The sequence below is a fragment of the Hemicordylus capensis genome, chromosome 3 (genome assembly GCF_027244095.1).
Source record: "Hemicordylus capensis ecotype Gifberg chromosome 3, rHemCap1.1.pri, whole genome shotgun sequence".
NCBI lineage: Eukaryota > Metazoa > Chordata > Lepidosauria > Squamata > Cordylidae > Hemicordylus > Hemicordylus capensis.
The window spans coordinates 2,188,972-2,205,049 of record NC_069659.1 but is presented as its reverse complement, the minus strand read 5'-3'; the positions used below and the strand labels follow the sequence as shown (position 1 = coordinate 2,205,049).

At 48.9% G+C, this 16,078-nt stretch overlaps 1 protein-coding gene across 5 annotated transcripts in view; it reads right to left on the bottom strand.

Moving 5' to 3' along the window:
• NUP98 (nucleoporin 98 and 96 precursor) overlaps nucleotides 1-16,078 on the bottom strand; it is a 62,490-nt gene that overhangs the window by 30,730 nt on the left and 15,682 nt on the right. For 4 of the 5 annotated variants that reach the window (XM_053308869.1, XM_053308872.1, XM_053308871.1 and 1 more), the window contains exons 7-17: nucleotides 15,296-15,479; nucleotides 13,788-13,948; nucleotides 13,200-13,337; nucleotides 11,587-11,671; nucleotides 10,223-10,315; nucleotides 9,158-9,298; nucleotides 8,102-8,235; nucleotides 6,047-6,234; nucleotides 5,031-5,147; nucleotides 2,314-2,615; nucleotides 1,330-1,443 (exon numbers count right to left, since the gene is read on the bottom strand). In XM_053308869.1, coding sequence (XP_053164844.1) covers nucleotides 1,330-1,443; nucleotides 2,314-2,615; nucleotides 5,031-5,147; nucleotides 6,047-6,234; nucleotides 8,102-8,235; nucleotides 9,158-9,298; nucleotides 10,223-10,315; nucleotides 11,587-11,671; nucleotides 13,200-13,337; nucleotides 13,788-13,948; nucleotides 15,296-15,479 — 1,657 coding nt within the window. The remainder of the gene's footprint in view (nucleotides 1-1,329; nucleotides 1,444-2,313; nucleotides 2,616-5,030; nucleotides 5,148-6,046; nucleotides 6,235-8,101; nucleotides 8,236-9,157; nucleotides 9,299-10,222; nucleotides 10,316-11,586; nucleotides 11,672-13,199; nucleotides 13,338-13,787; nucleotides 13,949-15,295; nucleotides 15,480-16,078) is intronic. The other variant, XM_053308874.1, reaches the window with a different exon arrangement.

Here is a 16,078-nt window from a genome sequence, read left to right as displayed (position 1 = left end):
AGGACCGAAGGGGAACCCCTGTCGCTTGGGCAGCCCACCCACCCACCCCCACCTGGCTTCGGCCTGTGTTCCAGCCAAGGCCAGCAGGAGGAAGGGGACTGCCAGCGGCAGGCCCTTCCTAAGGAGCATGGGGCAACTGAGGCAGCTCAGCCTGTCTGCTCACTGGGTGAGCTCCTTTGCCTTCCTTTCCTCTTCTCTCTCTTCCCTGCCTGCTCCCTGCTGCATAGGGGGTCAGCCTGCTGCTTGTTGTTTCCCCACTGCGTGCTGCCTAGGATCTGGGGCCAGGAGAAGTCCCGGTTTGGAGAGAGAAGATTGGGCAGGCCGTATGCCCGCCCACTGGCTGCAGTGGTGCAGTGCACACCTCACCACCACGGTGGGACATCTCACATGCCCCTGCCCTGCCCGGAAGAGAGATCAGGGAAGGCTGGTGGAGGCACCACCACTGCGAGTCTTGCTGCACACATGGTGCCCCCCCCCCCAGAAAAGAGGTCAGGAGAGGCCTCACTGCAGCGGGTCTTGCCCCGCAAATGGCGCTTCCCCTCCTCCCGTGTGGAAGAGAGGTTGGTCAGGGAAGGCTGGTGGAAGCCCTGCCACGCACATGGCGGCCTCCTGTGTGGAAGAGAGGCCAGGGAAGACTGGCAGAGGCCCCATGGTGCATATGGCCAGTTGTGGCAGCACAGCAGGGCACCACCACGGGGGACACCGGGAGGCCCCCTCCCTCCACTGGCGAAGGACCGGACTTCAGACCAGTGGTCTGGTCCAAAGAGCACCACTGCTTGCCTGCACCACAATTATAAAGGGCCTAGGTAAAGAAGATGAAAGCTTCAGTTGTGCAGCCTAAGTTGTGCAGGCTAAGAGCCCTGCTCTCCTGCTCGAGACAGGAATGATCTGTGGGAGGGGGCCATCCCTTGCCTCTTGATCTCAGAAGACGACCAAGTTCTGCGCCTTCTGCTTTGGAAGCAGAGAAGTGAACTCTCTTCAGACTGCCTTCCTCACTTGACAAGGAGGCGTAGGAAGTAGAAGACAGAAGAGAAGGTGGTGTGGAGGGCAGGACAGGGATGTGCGAGTGGCACACACAGGAAAGCCGGGCCACTTGCGCCAACTCTTGTTGCCCAAACGCATATCTGTGACCAAGAACTGGCACAGGAATGGAGCCAGCACCTCCAGAGTGCTGCACAATGCACAAAAGAACATGCCCAGGGCTGTGAACAGGTTCCACGGGCCAAAATCCAGCTCCTGCAAGCCAGGCAATGCCTTTGCATTCGAGGAGGAAGAAACCTTTGGAGGAGCTGCACAGGGAAGGTGCAGCAGCTTTGTGCAAATGCTCACCTTTACGGCCGATGGTGAAGTCTGTCACCAAGCACTCCCCTCTGTCAGTCGTCATTCTGGCCAACTCCTCCATGGATGGGATGGTGTAATAGCCCACTCGTGTCGAAACAATTCCTGAAAGAACCAGAGCCTGGTTGAAGACCATCCTTTCAGCAACTCCAGTAACAGCAGCAGAGATTCAGTTCCAGGGCAAATGAACAAGACAGAGAACCCTGGGACACTTCCTTCACGATCTCCACATGCATGCTAAAGCACGTGAAAGGGCAAGATCAAGTGCCTTGAAGGTAACAGATCTGGTAGGAGGCTGGAAGGCAATTTACTACAACAACAATCAATAATACTTTGGAGGGAATACCACAGACATCTACAACTGCCCAATCCAGTCTGGCAGAATTCCAGGACACAAATCAACATGAGGTACTGCAGAATTTGAAGGTTCTAGGCTCTGCTAGTCCTGGGGAGCAGAGCTGGGCTTGTGGCAGCAAGCATGAGTTGTCCCCTTTGCTAATCAGGGGATGCCTTGGTTTGCATTTGGATGGGCCACTACATGTGAGCCCGTCAGGGATAGGGCCAACGCTCAGTGAAACAATGTCTGCATGCAGAAGAGCCTAGATTCCCTCCATGGCAGCATCTCCAGGTAGGGCTGGGACACTCCTGCCTGTAATCTTGGAGAAGACACTTCAATCTGTGTAGACAATGCTGAGCTAGACAGACCAAGGATCTGACTCGGCATATGGCAGCTTCCAAAGAGCCATAAGCAGTGTTCCCTCTAAGGCATACACATGTGCATGCGCTCACAAGGTTTTTGATGTCCGCTCAATTAATTTTAGCTTCCGCTCTGGTTGAATCAGGAAGGCCTCACTCTGGATGCATGTGTGTGCATGCATCCAGTGCGCACTCTGGATGCATTCTGAGCTTTTCAAGTCTGTACCCAGCCACGTTACCAGGGACAGAAAAGTCCTTCTGGAAGAACAGATGCCTGACCTGCTGGATGGATGTGATGAATGCTCTCTGTCTCCTCCTCATGGTCATCCTGCAGGGATTCCTCGTGGAAGGAGGCCTCCTCACTGCTGCCTTCCAGCCCATTTCGCAGGGGAGGGCGCACGTTCAAGGCCATGATAGTGTTGTCGACATGGTTGTGGTGCTTGTGCATGGCTTTCTCTGGGGTCTGCTTGGCAATGGGGTTGCTAAAGAAGCCGGTCACTTCGTGATGACTGGTGTCTTCTTCCTCCTGCTCCCCGTCCTGTCTGTGGTTCTCCTCAACCGACCTGGAGAGGAAGTTGAAGCTGAGGGAGAGAAGTCACACCATGGAGCTACTCAGAAGGGTTTCATCAGCAGTCAAGAGAGCTCCCAGAAAGCAGCTCTTTGGCACACACAGCACCAGGACATTTGGGAGGAATTTACATCCCAAACCACTTATTTATTTATTAAAACATTTTTATACCGCCCAAAACTTATGTCTCTGAGCGGTTTACGACAGAATAAAAACAAAGTAAAACATTCGTTAAGAAAAAAATTGGGGGAGGGGGAACACACACATTACAACAATTTAAAAATTTAAAAAATATTTATTATTTTAAATATTAACTTAGGTCGACATGGGGAAGTCTGAAGTTTGGTTTCTGGGCAACAGGCAACTCTTGTGAGCTGGAAAAGCTGCAAGTCAGACTATGAATTAGGTTTACACAACTTGGGGGAACACAAAGAACCTCACATGGAGTGCAGAGGGAACAGTCTGGAGATGCAACCTCCCTCCCAAGGGCATAAGACAGAGGAGCTCTAAGCCTAGCGGAGTAACTTCCTGCCCCTCTAGCCATTGCCCTCTGCGGAGGAATGAGGCCTAAACCTTTTTCTTTTTGTAAGTAGGATTTTATACTGTAAATTGCCTTGCAATTCGCTATATCAAAAAAGCTAGGCAGGGGCCAAAAGTTAATGGCTTCTGTTCAGTAGTTTCATTTTTGAGGGCGATGAAATGTACTGGTTTGATTTTATTGGTTATGTTTTTGAAAAATGAAGTGAAATGAACTTTACAATGAAACTGTTGATTAAAACTGAACTGTTTTAAGAACATAAGAACAGCCCTGCTGGATCAGGCCCAAGGCCAATCTAGTCTAGCATCCTGTTTCACATAGTGGACCACCAGATGCCACTGGAAGCCTACAGCAGGAGTTCAGGGCATGTCCTCTCTCCTGCTGTTACTCCCCTGCAACTGGTACCCAGAGGCATCCTGCCTTTTGAGACTGGAGGTGGCCTGTAGCCCTCCAACTAGTAGCCATTGATAGACCTCTCCTCCATGAAGTTATCCAAACCCCTCTTAAAGCCATCCAGGTGGTTGGCAGTCACCACATCTTGTGACAGAGAATACCACAAGTGGATTATGCGTTGTGTGAAAAAATACTTCTGTTTGCTGGTCTTAAATTTCCCAGCAATCAGTTTCATGGGATGACCCCTGGTTCTAGTGTTATGCGAGAGGGAGAAGGATTTCTCTCTATCCACTTTCTCCACTCCATGCAGAAAGTGGATAGAAGGAAATTCTTTTCCCTCTTGTAAATTCTAAAAGTAAAATTTGTTTATTATTTTTTAAAATAGTAGTTTCTCTCTGTTTTCTCCACCCCATGCCTAAAACCTTTACCACTCTAAAGGTTGGGACATGGGGTGGGGAGACAGAGGTCTGGTAGGCTGTAGACCCAGCCAGAAAAAGCCCAAAAGTCTATCTGATGGCAGCAATAAAACTCTAAAGCCATGGTGGTAGCAGACACCCTCGGCATTCTAGAACACAAGCACCCTCTAATGCTGACTGCTCGTGTGTGGGGTGATGTGACCAAGAAGCTGCTTGTTCGCACCTCACCAATGCAATGCAGGAGGGATATTTTTTTACACACACCCCTCCTCTCTGTATGCTGTACGGAAGAGCTGCAGGGGTGGAAATCAGGGCCAACCCTATTTCTCCCCATAATCAAAAGTATTTTTCTCTGGCCCTTCAGGCTGCTAAAGATAGATCTGAAAGTGCTTGGGCAACAGGATAGATCTTAGCAGGCAGGGTGGGGGTTGTGCAGCATTCCCAGGGACAGAGGCAGCACTGCCCCACAGGGTCCCTTGTTCCTCCCTCCCTGTAGTGCGAAGAAACAGAATAAGTATGCACACTTGCCAAATCTGCATAGTTTATAAAAGTTGCAGAATTGAGGAAACCTTGGTTGCCTTTTTGTGCAAAGGATGTCAACCCACAAAAGCTACGATTCAACCTGACCACAGTGGGGAATTTGAGGGCAGGCTCCAGGAAGCGAGTGCACATTTCCCTCCAGGCAGCCAGGACCAATGTGCTGCAAAAGAGCTCACCCCCACCCAGAAGCCCCGCCCTGTTTATTTTATCCTCTGAAGCAGCTCGAGGCGGATGCCCAGCAGCTGCCAGCAAGGTGTCTGTTACAGAAGGCAAGACCCTTACAGTGGCCTGCTTTCCACGGTAAGTACTCCACTTACAAACATGGGGTGTGGCGGGGGGGAGGGCTCTTATCTTCCCTGCTCCTGCACATGCTCCACACCACATGAAGTGTGGCACATTTCCGGTTTCACAGCTCTGACTGAGGAGATCTGAATATTCGTGAAGTTCAGCAACTGGACTGGAGTGGCTCCTTTAAGGCTAGTTAGGCTCTACCTCTGACACCAACAAAGAGCCTGCTTTTTCTGGACACAGGTCAACCTACCGTTCTCCATTCTCTGGATACTCTGATGGAGAAGCAAGGTCATCAGCTTCGCCACTGAGAGGTGAGAACAGATTGCTGCTGTTGAGGTTCTTCAGAACTAGCTTCTTAATGCTCCTCCTGAAAGAGACCAAGGCAAGCGAAGACCTTACACTAAGGCCCCAGGGCCACCTGGGTGCAGTCAGAACAGCTTCAGCAATTCAGCTCTGACTTGCTGGCCCTTCAGTGAGGTAGCAGCCTCACCCAACAAGGGTCACCCCAGGTGTCCCCCTCCCCCCACCCACACTTCTTTTGTAATTTAATTTTTTGAGAGAAGCGGGGAGTGAGGGAGAGGTGGCGCATCTTCACAACAGACTTGGACAGATTCCCATGAAACCCTGAAAATTGCAGTTCTTTCAAGGAGGGGAGTGCAGTCAGAATTTCCAATAGGCTTCTCAGCACCCTACCAAGTTACAATTCCCAGGATTCTCTGGGAGAAGTCAGGACCATTAACCTGGTACAAAACCAATGTAAGTTTGCTGTGTGTGTGTGTGGAGACGCATATGTGTAAGCTATCTATATTATATATAAACACACACAGAGACAATTAATTGTAAGGGGGGGGGATGGAAAGAGAAAGAGAGAGGATAGGCATCTACAGTCCAAGCTAGAAGCGGGTTCCATGTTGCAGGATGGAGCTCAAGGTGGATCCCAGGTCTGGAAAAGGTGATGGCTTCAGCACTATTCACCACTGTACATTACACAGTTCTTTTCCAGATGCATGTAAATGCAACAAGCCTCCCGAGAGACTGATGGAACCCTTTAGGACAAGGAATCTCCAAGCTGACTGAAGTGTGTTGGCACCAAAACTAATCACAAATGCAGTAATAAGCTTTTGTCACTGTTCTACATTAAAACCAAAAAGGAATGTAGGCTAAGATCATTGGAGTGACATATTTCACGGTTTTTCACACCCGCATATTTGCCCAGCCCAGCTCATCCCCTGCCACACACAGAGAGAGGAATGACTGAAAACTAACTTGGGCATGAACGCCCCGTTGGACAGGGCTGGCTCGTCGTCATCCAGGCCGTCAAAGAGGTGGGATTTTGAGGATCCTGTGGTCTGCAAAGCCTTGGGCCGTACTCTAGTTGCAGGGCGAGGAGTCAGCTTGTAGTGAGTGGGCGTGGTCAATGCCTTCTGAGCTGCTGGATTGGTGGGCTTCAGTCTCTGAAATCAGAGAAACACAAGCGGAAACCTGAGACATTTATCCCACCAGATTAAGGACTGGTCTTCATTGCTCTCCTGTCGCATGTCAGGGATCCATGAGCACAATGTCAGCTGAGCACTCCATTGGTTTTTGGCAGGCCTGCACAACATGAGACCCGGGGGCCAGATCTGGTCGCAGGGACTTTTTTCCTGGCCCCAGGGGTGGTCCAAAGTTTTGTGGTGACCGAGGTGAGGTGCAAAATGCTATTTTACCCTGTGGCCCTGGTGGTGGTGAGACCCCTTCCAAATTAACCTTTGCAAACTTTGAAAGTGCACGAAAGCAGGAACATAGGAAGCATAGGAAGCTGCCATATACTGAGTCAGACCATTGGTCTATCTAGCTCAGTATTGTCTTCACAGCAATACTATAGCTATGGAGACAAGTCATGCTTGCTACCACAAGACCAGCTCTCCTCCCAGGAAGGAGGGTTGCTAGCAGCCTCCTCTTCTCTCGTGCTGTGGGTAACCAATAATTCAGCTCATTAGTATTTTCAATGCTTTCCTTTATAGTTAAGAATTAATGTTAATGTAATCATTAATGTGCTGAACATTGACCTTGGCCCCCACACACTAAGTCATGGATGGTTCTGGCCCACTGAGTTATTTGGGTTGTGCACCCCTGGTTTGGGGTCTCCCTCACAGCTTCAGCAGCAGCCATCAGAACCATGAACACAATGTGTCCTATGGTACTGGAACCATGAACTCAGTTGACTGCTGCCAAGAAACAAGAAGAGGATAAGGTCCAAATCCCACTGAAATTCCCACACTGCTCCATGAGATCTCAGAATCTTAGATGTTTTCAGCTTTCCAAATGCTAGACATGTAGGGGTGCAGTGACATTTTTATTGGGTATACACCATCAGGGCTTCAGCAACATTCAGGAGCATCTGTGCATCCTAATGCTTCCATGTGGTCTGGCTTTTACAGAACAGGTTGCAAAACTGGTATTAAAGCCAGCTCCACACAAAGGATGTGACAGCAAAGAGCTCCCCAAGTCAACCACACTGAAAGAGGCGAAGCCAGGGAGACCAGCAATGCCAGCATGACTACTTGGGGGCCTTGAGGCCACAGAACCTCTTAGAAGCAGCAGCCCTGAATCAGCCCACACAGCAACTAAGAACAGCTCTCTCTTTGCATGCCCTGCATCCACCATCTGAGAGCCATGTCCAACTTGGCTACAGAGCATGAACTCAGAAAGTGGCCATAGGCAAGCTGCTCTCTCAGCTTCAGTCTCATCAGCAATGTGAGGACAGTACTACTTTGCAGGAGTTTTGTAAGAGTTCCAAGATGATGCAAATGAAGTGCTTTAAACATGCCAAAGTGCCCTACAGATGATCAATATGAAAAAGACGGGTGATCTCTCAGCTGTCAACCCTCTCTGCAGTAGAACACTAAGTAAGACAGGGTGGGAGGGAGGGAGACAGACATTCAGGATAGCCTCCAGCCAGGCTCCAAAGAAAGTTGCAGGGGATTAACAGCAGGAGAGAGGGCACGCCCCAACTCCTGCTGTAGGCTTCCAGTGGCATCTGGTGGGCCACTGTGCGAAACAGGAAGTTGGACTAGATGGGCCTTGGGCCTGATCCAGCAGGGCTGTTCTTATAAAAAGGCACCCTTTTTACATTACCACCAAGTAGGTTCTCCTTGGCTACCTTACTTAGGACAAGGTAGGCTCCCAGCCAAAACAGAAGCTTTGGTTCTCAGAGAAAGGGATGCCTTCATTTCCAGAAAGCTGGCGAAGTATTTCATCCCTCCAAAGTTTCCTCTTGAAATGCTCCCTACTGACAACAAGCAATCTTTTTGCACAAACTCAAAGCATGCTGGTCCTCACCTCCTCTTTCTTCTTTGGGTCAGACATGGGGTTTCTGAAGAGAGGGGAATCCCCGAAGGGCGAATAAGTCAGGCTATTGAGGTGCTGCTGAAGAATGGCTTGCTGGGCTGCCGAAGCAGTGGGGTCCGTCAGAGCTGCATGCAAGCAAAAGAAGAGTCAAGCCAATATCCCCCAAGAAGGTGAACAGGGGTCTGGGCATGGAGGCCCAGGGTATATTTATTTGAGCAAGTTATACTAAACTTGGGGATATAATGAGATCACAAAGCCCATTATTACGTCAATTATTTGAAGCACCTTTCTGCTTTCATAGACACGCACCAGAAACAACAGCAGGTCTCCTTTGCCCTCAAATTCTCCCAACACCAATCAGGATGCTGCTCCTACCTACACTGCCCTAATGGCACCACCAACCGGCACCCATTTCCCTCCCCATTCAATTCCCCTTTACTAGGACAGCTCAGAGCCACCTCCTATCCTGTGAGAGAGTTCATGAGGCACGAAGAGCAGCTCTGACATATTCAGGTGAAATCAGACTCTCTACCCTGCCAAGTTATAACAAAGTGGGGAAGTCAACCCCATGACAAAACCCCGTCACAAGGGTAGCTGCAGATGCTCTAGCTTGGCCTTCCTAAGACGACGCAAGGAAGCCTGCTTAGTTTAATGCCTGGGAGTCACAAGATGTGTGCCACACACACAGTTCCTTGCACCTGGATCTACCTGACCAAGCCCAGAGCCACTGAGGCATTACAGTTGCCCTCATGCTTTTCTAAAGTTAAACCAGAAGCTCCCTCTAAGGCCATTCCACCAGACAGCTAATTAGGACTACTCCCCTTCCTTATTTAAATTACGGCCTTGTATAAGATCAGACCAGCATGGTCCCCCAATGACCGTTCTAAACCGGCTGCCATGACAGGCACTGAACCCTGGAGCTTCCTTGCCCCACACTCTGCGAGGAGTCAAAGTGAGCTGGCGTGATCGTGTGAACCTCCTTGCCAACAGGAAGGTTCGTTTCCCTTGAAATTCAGAGGATTCTGTTTCCGTAAATTGCGCACTTACCCACAGCAGGCTGGGGAGCTCCAAAGCCTAGGGTGGCTGTTGAGGTATTAAATCCAGGGGCACCAAATGCTCCTGTCCCCAGTGCACCCCCAAGTTTAGGCTGGGTGCTTCCAAATAAGGACGTCTGCCCTGCATTAAGGGCTACAAGAAGAAGAGAAAGAGAGAAACACAGATCAGTTTGTGGCAAGTAGCCATGAGCAATCAGAGAAACAAATGAATTCATGTTCTCTCTCAAGACAGTTCAGGGGGAGAGATGCTGAATGCTCCAGAGAAACCTCCCTTCGCTCACCCTTGCCCGTTCTTGTTTGCAAGAGGAGCAGTGTTCCAGAATTCAGCCCAGGAGCACATTTCACCGCTAAACATCAGGACGGCTGGCCGTTCCCTCAGCCACAAACCCCACTGCCAGCATTTCATACATAAAGAAGGGTCGATATGGGGCGGGGAGGGGGAGAAGAAGCACTCTGCTAGTTACAACATACTGGGCCCTTCCCTACAACAAGCCGGGAGTTTGCTGGAGTGTCAGCTGACAGCCTCTTGGGTGCTCAGTGACAAGAAGTTCACAGCATGGGAGTCCCATTTCCCCAAGTGGAATAAATCACACATAGCTAAATATGAAGGCAAACTAGACTTTTTGTTTTTATGGAACAGAATTTAGATTTAAAAGAAAACTGCAGTAAGACTGGTAAAGGGAAAAGGAAGTAGGATTTGAGGTAGAAGAGCTAAGGTGGAAAAGCCAGCTGGAGAGGAGGGAGTTGATTTGTGGGGGTGGGGGGCACTATTGCTCTCACAGGGATTCCCAGATGGTGCTCACTACAACTCCCAGTATCCTCAGCTGCAATCGCCTTTGGGCATTATGGGAGTTATATTCCACAAACTCTGGGAATCCCTGTTAGAGGGAACACTGGTGGTGGGGTGGGAAGGATCATCTAGGAAGGGGGGGGGGGAATAGTAGAGGACAGAGTCTTGATAAACTCCCCATACACTATAGGCTTGTGATGCTTGGCAAACCCCAAATCCCGGCCAAGAGCCCATCATGAGGGAACAGTTTCAAGACTCTCTCTTTACCTGTTCCAAATCCTGTACCAAGTCCAGTTCCCAGAGCCCCAGCTGCAGGCTTGTTTCCAAACAGGCTATTCCCAGTAGTGTTTCCACCAAAGCCTATAAGGGAAGACCCATGAGTGGGCTCCTTGACATGGACATTCAGGCACACAAGTACTGCACATGATCAGTTTGCCATCGGTGGCATGATCTACTGTTTCCAGCCAAATATATTCTGCGGAGCCTTTTTTAAATTATGAAAAGCTGTTTTCTTGAAAACAGAGTTTGCTGCCACTACAGAAGAGAATTTAACAAACAATTCTTCCATTGACTAGACATGGGGCCCCCCAAATGGGAAGCAGGCCTCTCTAAGATGACATGGGCAGCTGTCCACAAATGCACTAATTCCTCTTCTGTTAGCAAGGAAGAGAAGCTGCAGAAGTCCTCTGGTGGAAAAGGAAAGCGAAGAACCTTTCACTGTTTCAGCTGCCTTCTAGCTCTCAGGGGCTATGGATGGTTGCCTACTTTCAAAGACCAACTTTGAAAGACCAACTTGGGCCTTTCAGGAGGCTTCTTCAGTCTTGTGCTGAGGGAGGCCCCTTGTGAAAAATGTTAAGAAACATAGGCAGGAACCTCTGTTCATTAAGAGGAAGAACCCAGGCAGGTCTGTGGGAATTGAATTGCAAACTCTTCCTAAAACATGCTCAGATCTCTGACCAGGAGCAAGTATCACAAACAAAACAGCACCATGATAGTATGTGGGTAACAAGTGATGTTCACCTGTTGCCTTGAAGGTGGCAGGCCTGGAGCCAGGGAAGGCTGCTCCCACTGCAGGGGGCACACAGCCATTTGCACAACCTGAAGCAACAACAACTTTGAAGCAAGTGGAAGGAGACACCCACTCACTCAAAGGAGAAAGTCAGTTTCACTGATAAACACCAAAAGGCTTTACTCAACAGAATGTCTTTAAACAGCACAAAAAGGCCACAGAATGGGGAGACTACCAAGCCTCTTTATGAGGAGAATGCTATAAAGCATCCCTGAGATCATGCTCTGAAGAGCTGCCCCTGAACAGACATGCTCAGAAACTCCCCTCCCGCTCTCCATAGCTGCCGCATGTGTCTCTGCAAACAGTGCCATCATCGGCAGGGTGCAGCTTCTGAGCATGCTGGTGCTTGCCCATTTGTCGTCATGCCAGGCAGGGCGAGAGATTCCTTTACAAAACTCCTCCACAGATGCCCCTAGGTAGCATGGTTTACCTGACGGCATTAAGATCAACAAACCTTTACCGTAATCTAGCCTATACCCTGCTATGTGATATATTCAGAGTAATGCTGATGATTTAAATGCCTTTAAAAATGTGCCAAAATCAAAACAGTTTGGTTCAATACCGAAAAGGCCAGTTGTATTTGTCCCAAATGAAGGTGCACTGGTGGTTGTGGTTCCAAATCCAGCAGGCTTGTTGCTAAACAGAGACTGAAAAGCAGAGAGGAAGAGACACTTTTAAATGTTGGAACATTACATGCACATAGCCATGAATGGAAGCTGTGCATTTTTCTCAGCAGCCAATTAATTCTGGAAAGGGCAGACCAACATCTTAAACACATTTTATGTATATGTCTCCTACAGTACAGATGTTTATCGCCATGGCACAGGAAAACCAGATATGGCAGTGAAGGGCATACATGAGTCCTACCCTTTCCTATTACCTCCCAGAGCCATTCTGGCCTCCAGGAGAAGACACCTTAGATGTGTCACAGAATCGCAGTACTAGCAGGGTCCCCAGAGGCCATTGAGCCCAGCCCCCACGTGATGCAGGAAACCAGACCTAGAGCATCCCAGCAAGAGAGAAAAAGCACACTTCCACCACCTCCTGGGTAACTGGCTTAGTTGCTGAACTGCTTGCAATGGTGAAAAGCTTCTCCCAGTGTTCAACCAAAATCTGCCATCCTTTCAGTTAAGCCCATTAAATCTAATCTTGTCCCCTGGAGAAGCAAAGAGCAAGACTCCACCCTCTTACGTGGCAGCCCCACAGGTATTTTAGAAGGGCTATCACGTCCCCCTTGTCTTCCCTTCTCCAGGCGAACCACACAGTGCCTTCAACTCTTTTGTCACCGGGCTTGTTTTCCAGCTACTTGACTATCTTTGCTGCCTTCTGTTGAGCCCATTCTAATTTGGAAGTGCAGCACCAAAAACTAAACAGTACTCCAGAGAAGGTCTGAGAAGGATGGCATAAAGTGTAAGTATTACTTTTCACTTCTCTTGATTTGGAAGCTATGGCTCTATCAATGCAACCTAAAACTGCATTTGTCGTTTTGGCAGCTTGCAAATCCTTTTCACTGCCAAGAACAGTTACCAAGTTTTTAAACACTCAACTTTATTGGGGATCATACTAATGAAACGGAGAAAAGGTCATTTCTGCAGCAAAAACTATGGGGGAAGCTGCAGTCTCTATGAGGCCTCCTTCCCAGTAGTGAATTTGGATCCGAAGTGTGGGTTTTACTGGTGTGTTTACTGAGAAATATATTGACAGCCCAACTCACTAACAGCTTGTACATTTGCTATTAATGTCACACACTGATCAGAGCACCCAGAACACAGCCAAGTACTTGAATCAGTTACTCGCTGATTGATATCTGAAGGTACACATTTCAGCTCCTTAAGAATCTGCCCAGATCCTGCTGCAACTGTTCTGATACACAGCAGCTCAAGAGCAGGAGTTTAAATCTTGACATGAATGCCTACAAAAGCTGGGGCTCATAGTTACATCTGAATCCCACTAGGGATTGTGGACACCTATCAACTTACAGATGTGCTAGGCTTTGTTTGTTTTGTTTTTAAGCAAAACCTTCCAAGGGGTATCCAAAAGCAAACTCTTGGACATTCCGAACCACAAGTAGTATTACAATTACCACCAGCAAGATAAGCTTTCAAGTGTGTGATAATCTAAGATTACCAAGCAATTTTCACATCCTTAAGACACCATTAATCCCAAATGACATACCGAGCCCCCAACACCAAATCCTGTGTTGGCTTGTCCAAAGAGGCCCGTCCCAGTTCCAAATGCTGTCGCAGTGTTCGTATTGGCAGCTGTCCCAAAAAGGCCTCCAGTCTGTGAGGGCTGTGTTGCTCCAAATAAACCCTACAAATATATGGGGACATTCAAGGAAGATACGTTACCAGGTTTGGGTCCTGGGTACCTGAGGGGCTGTCTGCCCAACAAGGTCATCAGAGGGGCCTTTGCTCCATGTGCTGATGTTGAGAGAAGCTAGATTGTTGTGCACATAGGGCAAGGCCTTCTCTGTTGTTGCCCCTGGCCCTGGATTGCTCGCTCTGACATCTGTGGTTGCTTTTAAAAAACTAAATACCTTTTATTTCTTAGGGGCTACCAGGTTTCTCAGCTCTCCTGCTTCTGTTCGTCTTTTTAGTGGTGGTTGTTTTTTGGTGTTTTGTGGTTTTTACTGTTTAACTGGTGAGCCCGCGGGGGGGGGGGGGGGGAGGAACCAGCTTCTTATTCTTTTTCTATGTAAACCATTTTCAGAATGTTTCATTAAAAACAGCATGCGAATAAAAGTAGCAAATAAGTACGTACCATGGTGTTTGTGTTGGGCTGCCCAAGGGTGTTGGTATTCCCAAACGAAAAGCCCGTGTTCTGCGCAGTGGTGGCCTGGCCAAACGGCTTGTTGAAGAGGCTGGTGGTTGGCTGAGCCTGGCCAAAGAGGCCCCCAGTTCCTGTTCCAAAACCTGTTGTACCTGGAACACAGAGAGATGAAGCAAATGCTTACTACTTTACATCATGCCACTAATGTACAGGGCCATTACAGGGCTTCAAGAAAAAGCACTGTACCCCAAGGAGCTAAATGCCAATGGTGGGAGAGACAAGGGGGAGCGGGGATTGGGCACAAGACCAGGGTGAGCAGACGCAGTTCTGTGTTGTACTTGGGCTCTGCTTTGAGTGGAGACGAGGACCGAAGGAGGAGGCCAAGGCGCTGCTGAAAAGGGTGGATTTGAAGGGAGAGGGGTTCCAGGCACGAGAGCCAGCAAAGGGGAGTGGGCACAGGAAACCTTCAAGCAGCTGACTGTGAGAGAGGGTCCATTCCATCAGTAGTGAATAATGCCGACTAACTGCATAAAGCAGTAGTTCCCAGCCTGGGGTCCTCAGATGTTGGACCTGCTACCTGGGCAAAGAGGCACCTTTTAAACGTGATGATTCTCTTTATTTAGCAGGGGGAGAATAACTGGCCCTATCCATCCCCAACTCAGAACTTCCAGTGACTGTTGCTAGTGTCTGTCTTATGTTTCGTTTTAAACTGTGAGCCCTTTGGGGACAGGGAGCTATCTTATTTATTTATTATTTCTCTGTGTATTTCCCTGAGCCATTTTTGGAAGGGTGGTATAGAAATCGAATAAATAATAAACAACCACAATCACAACAACTCCCATCCCAGTCAAAGTGGCCAAAGGCCGCTGGGTCCACAAATGTTCAACATCTGGAGACAGAAGACAGTGGGAATCTCCTGGAACAGAGTATCAAGCTAAAGTACTTTATAGCTGCAAAGAATCAAACAATGTTCTTGTAAAATCATTCTGTGTGATGTCTTACTACTTTCTGGGATTCACACCATCTTAGGAAGAATAGATACTGCTGCTTTCTAGAGTCAGACCATGGGTCCAACTAGCGTAGTACTGTCTGCTCTGGCTGGCAGCAGCTCCTCGGGGCTTCCAGTAGGAGACTTTCTTAATCCAACGTGGAAATGCGACCAGAGATTGGCCCACAGATGCTCTGCCATTAAGCTACAACCCTTCCTCATCACCCAGACTCTCCCAGGTGCTCCTCTCTTCCTGCTCCAAGAATCAGTCCCATTTGCCCAGCACCCTTCAAAGACTTGGAATCTGCAGCAAGTATCCCATTTGCCGGGTAAGGAGGCTGCTCTGCCTGGATGGGATTTTTCAAGCGTGTAAAGGTTTTGAGGGCATTTTACAGATCAGGCAGCCAGCAACTAAACATGTGGATATGGTTAAGAGCACCGTCACACGTCATCCACCTTCCTGCCGCCCCCCCTGCCCCCTCAACACACACTCTCTCACTCTCTCCCTTACTAGTTCCAAAGCCGGTTTTATTCTGTCCATATGAAAAACCAGTGTTGGTGGTGGACGATCCAAAGAGGCCCGTGGCTGCACTGGACGTAGCCGTGGACGATCCAAAGAGCCCGGGAGTGGCTCCTGCTCCTACAGGGTTGGAGGGACCTTTCCTGTTTGCTTGATAGTCTTCCAAACGAAGTTCCTGAACAAGAAACAGTTCTCAGTCACTGTGATGCCGCAGGGTGCAGCACTTGGTACCCACTTTTCCTCTTAGCCACAGCCCTGCAGTGCGCCCTGTGTGGGGCTGCCTTTGTACGTCGTTCGGAAACTGCAGTTGGTCAGGAATTCAGCAGCCAGGCTGGTCTCTGGGTCATCTCAGAGAGACCAGATCACTCCTATCTTAAAAGAGCTACACTGGCTGCCGATACGTTTCTGGACAAAGTACAAGGTTTGGGTTATAACCTATAAAGCCCTAAACAGCCTGGGCTCTGGGTATTTAAGAGAACGTCTTCTTCGCTATGAACCCCACCGCCCATTGAGATCAGCTGGAGAGGTCCGTCTGCAGTTGCCTCTGGCTCATCTGGTGGCTACTTGGGGACGGGCCTTCTCTGTTGCTGCCCCAAGGTCTTGGAATGCGCTCCCTGCTGAAATAAGAGCCTCCCCATCTCTTACAACTTTTTAAAAGGCAGTCAAGACGCATTTGTTCACCCAAGCTTTTAATTAGATATTGTTTTAATTGTGTTTTTAATAGTTTTAACATTTTAAATTTTAAGGCTGTTGTAATGTTTTAACCTTTTTATT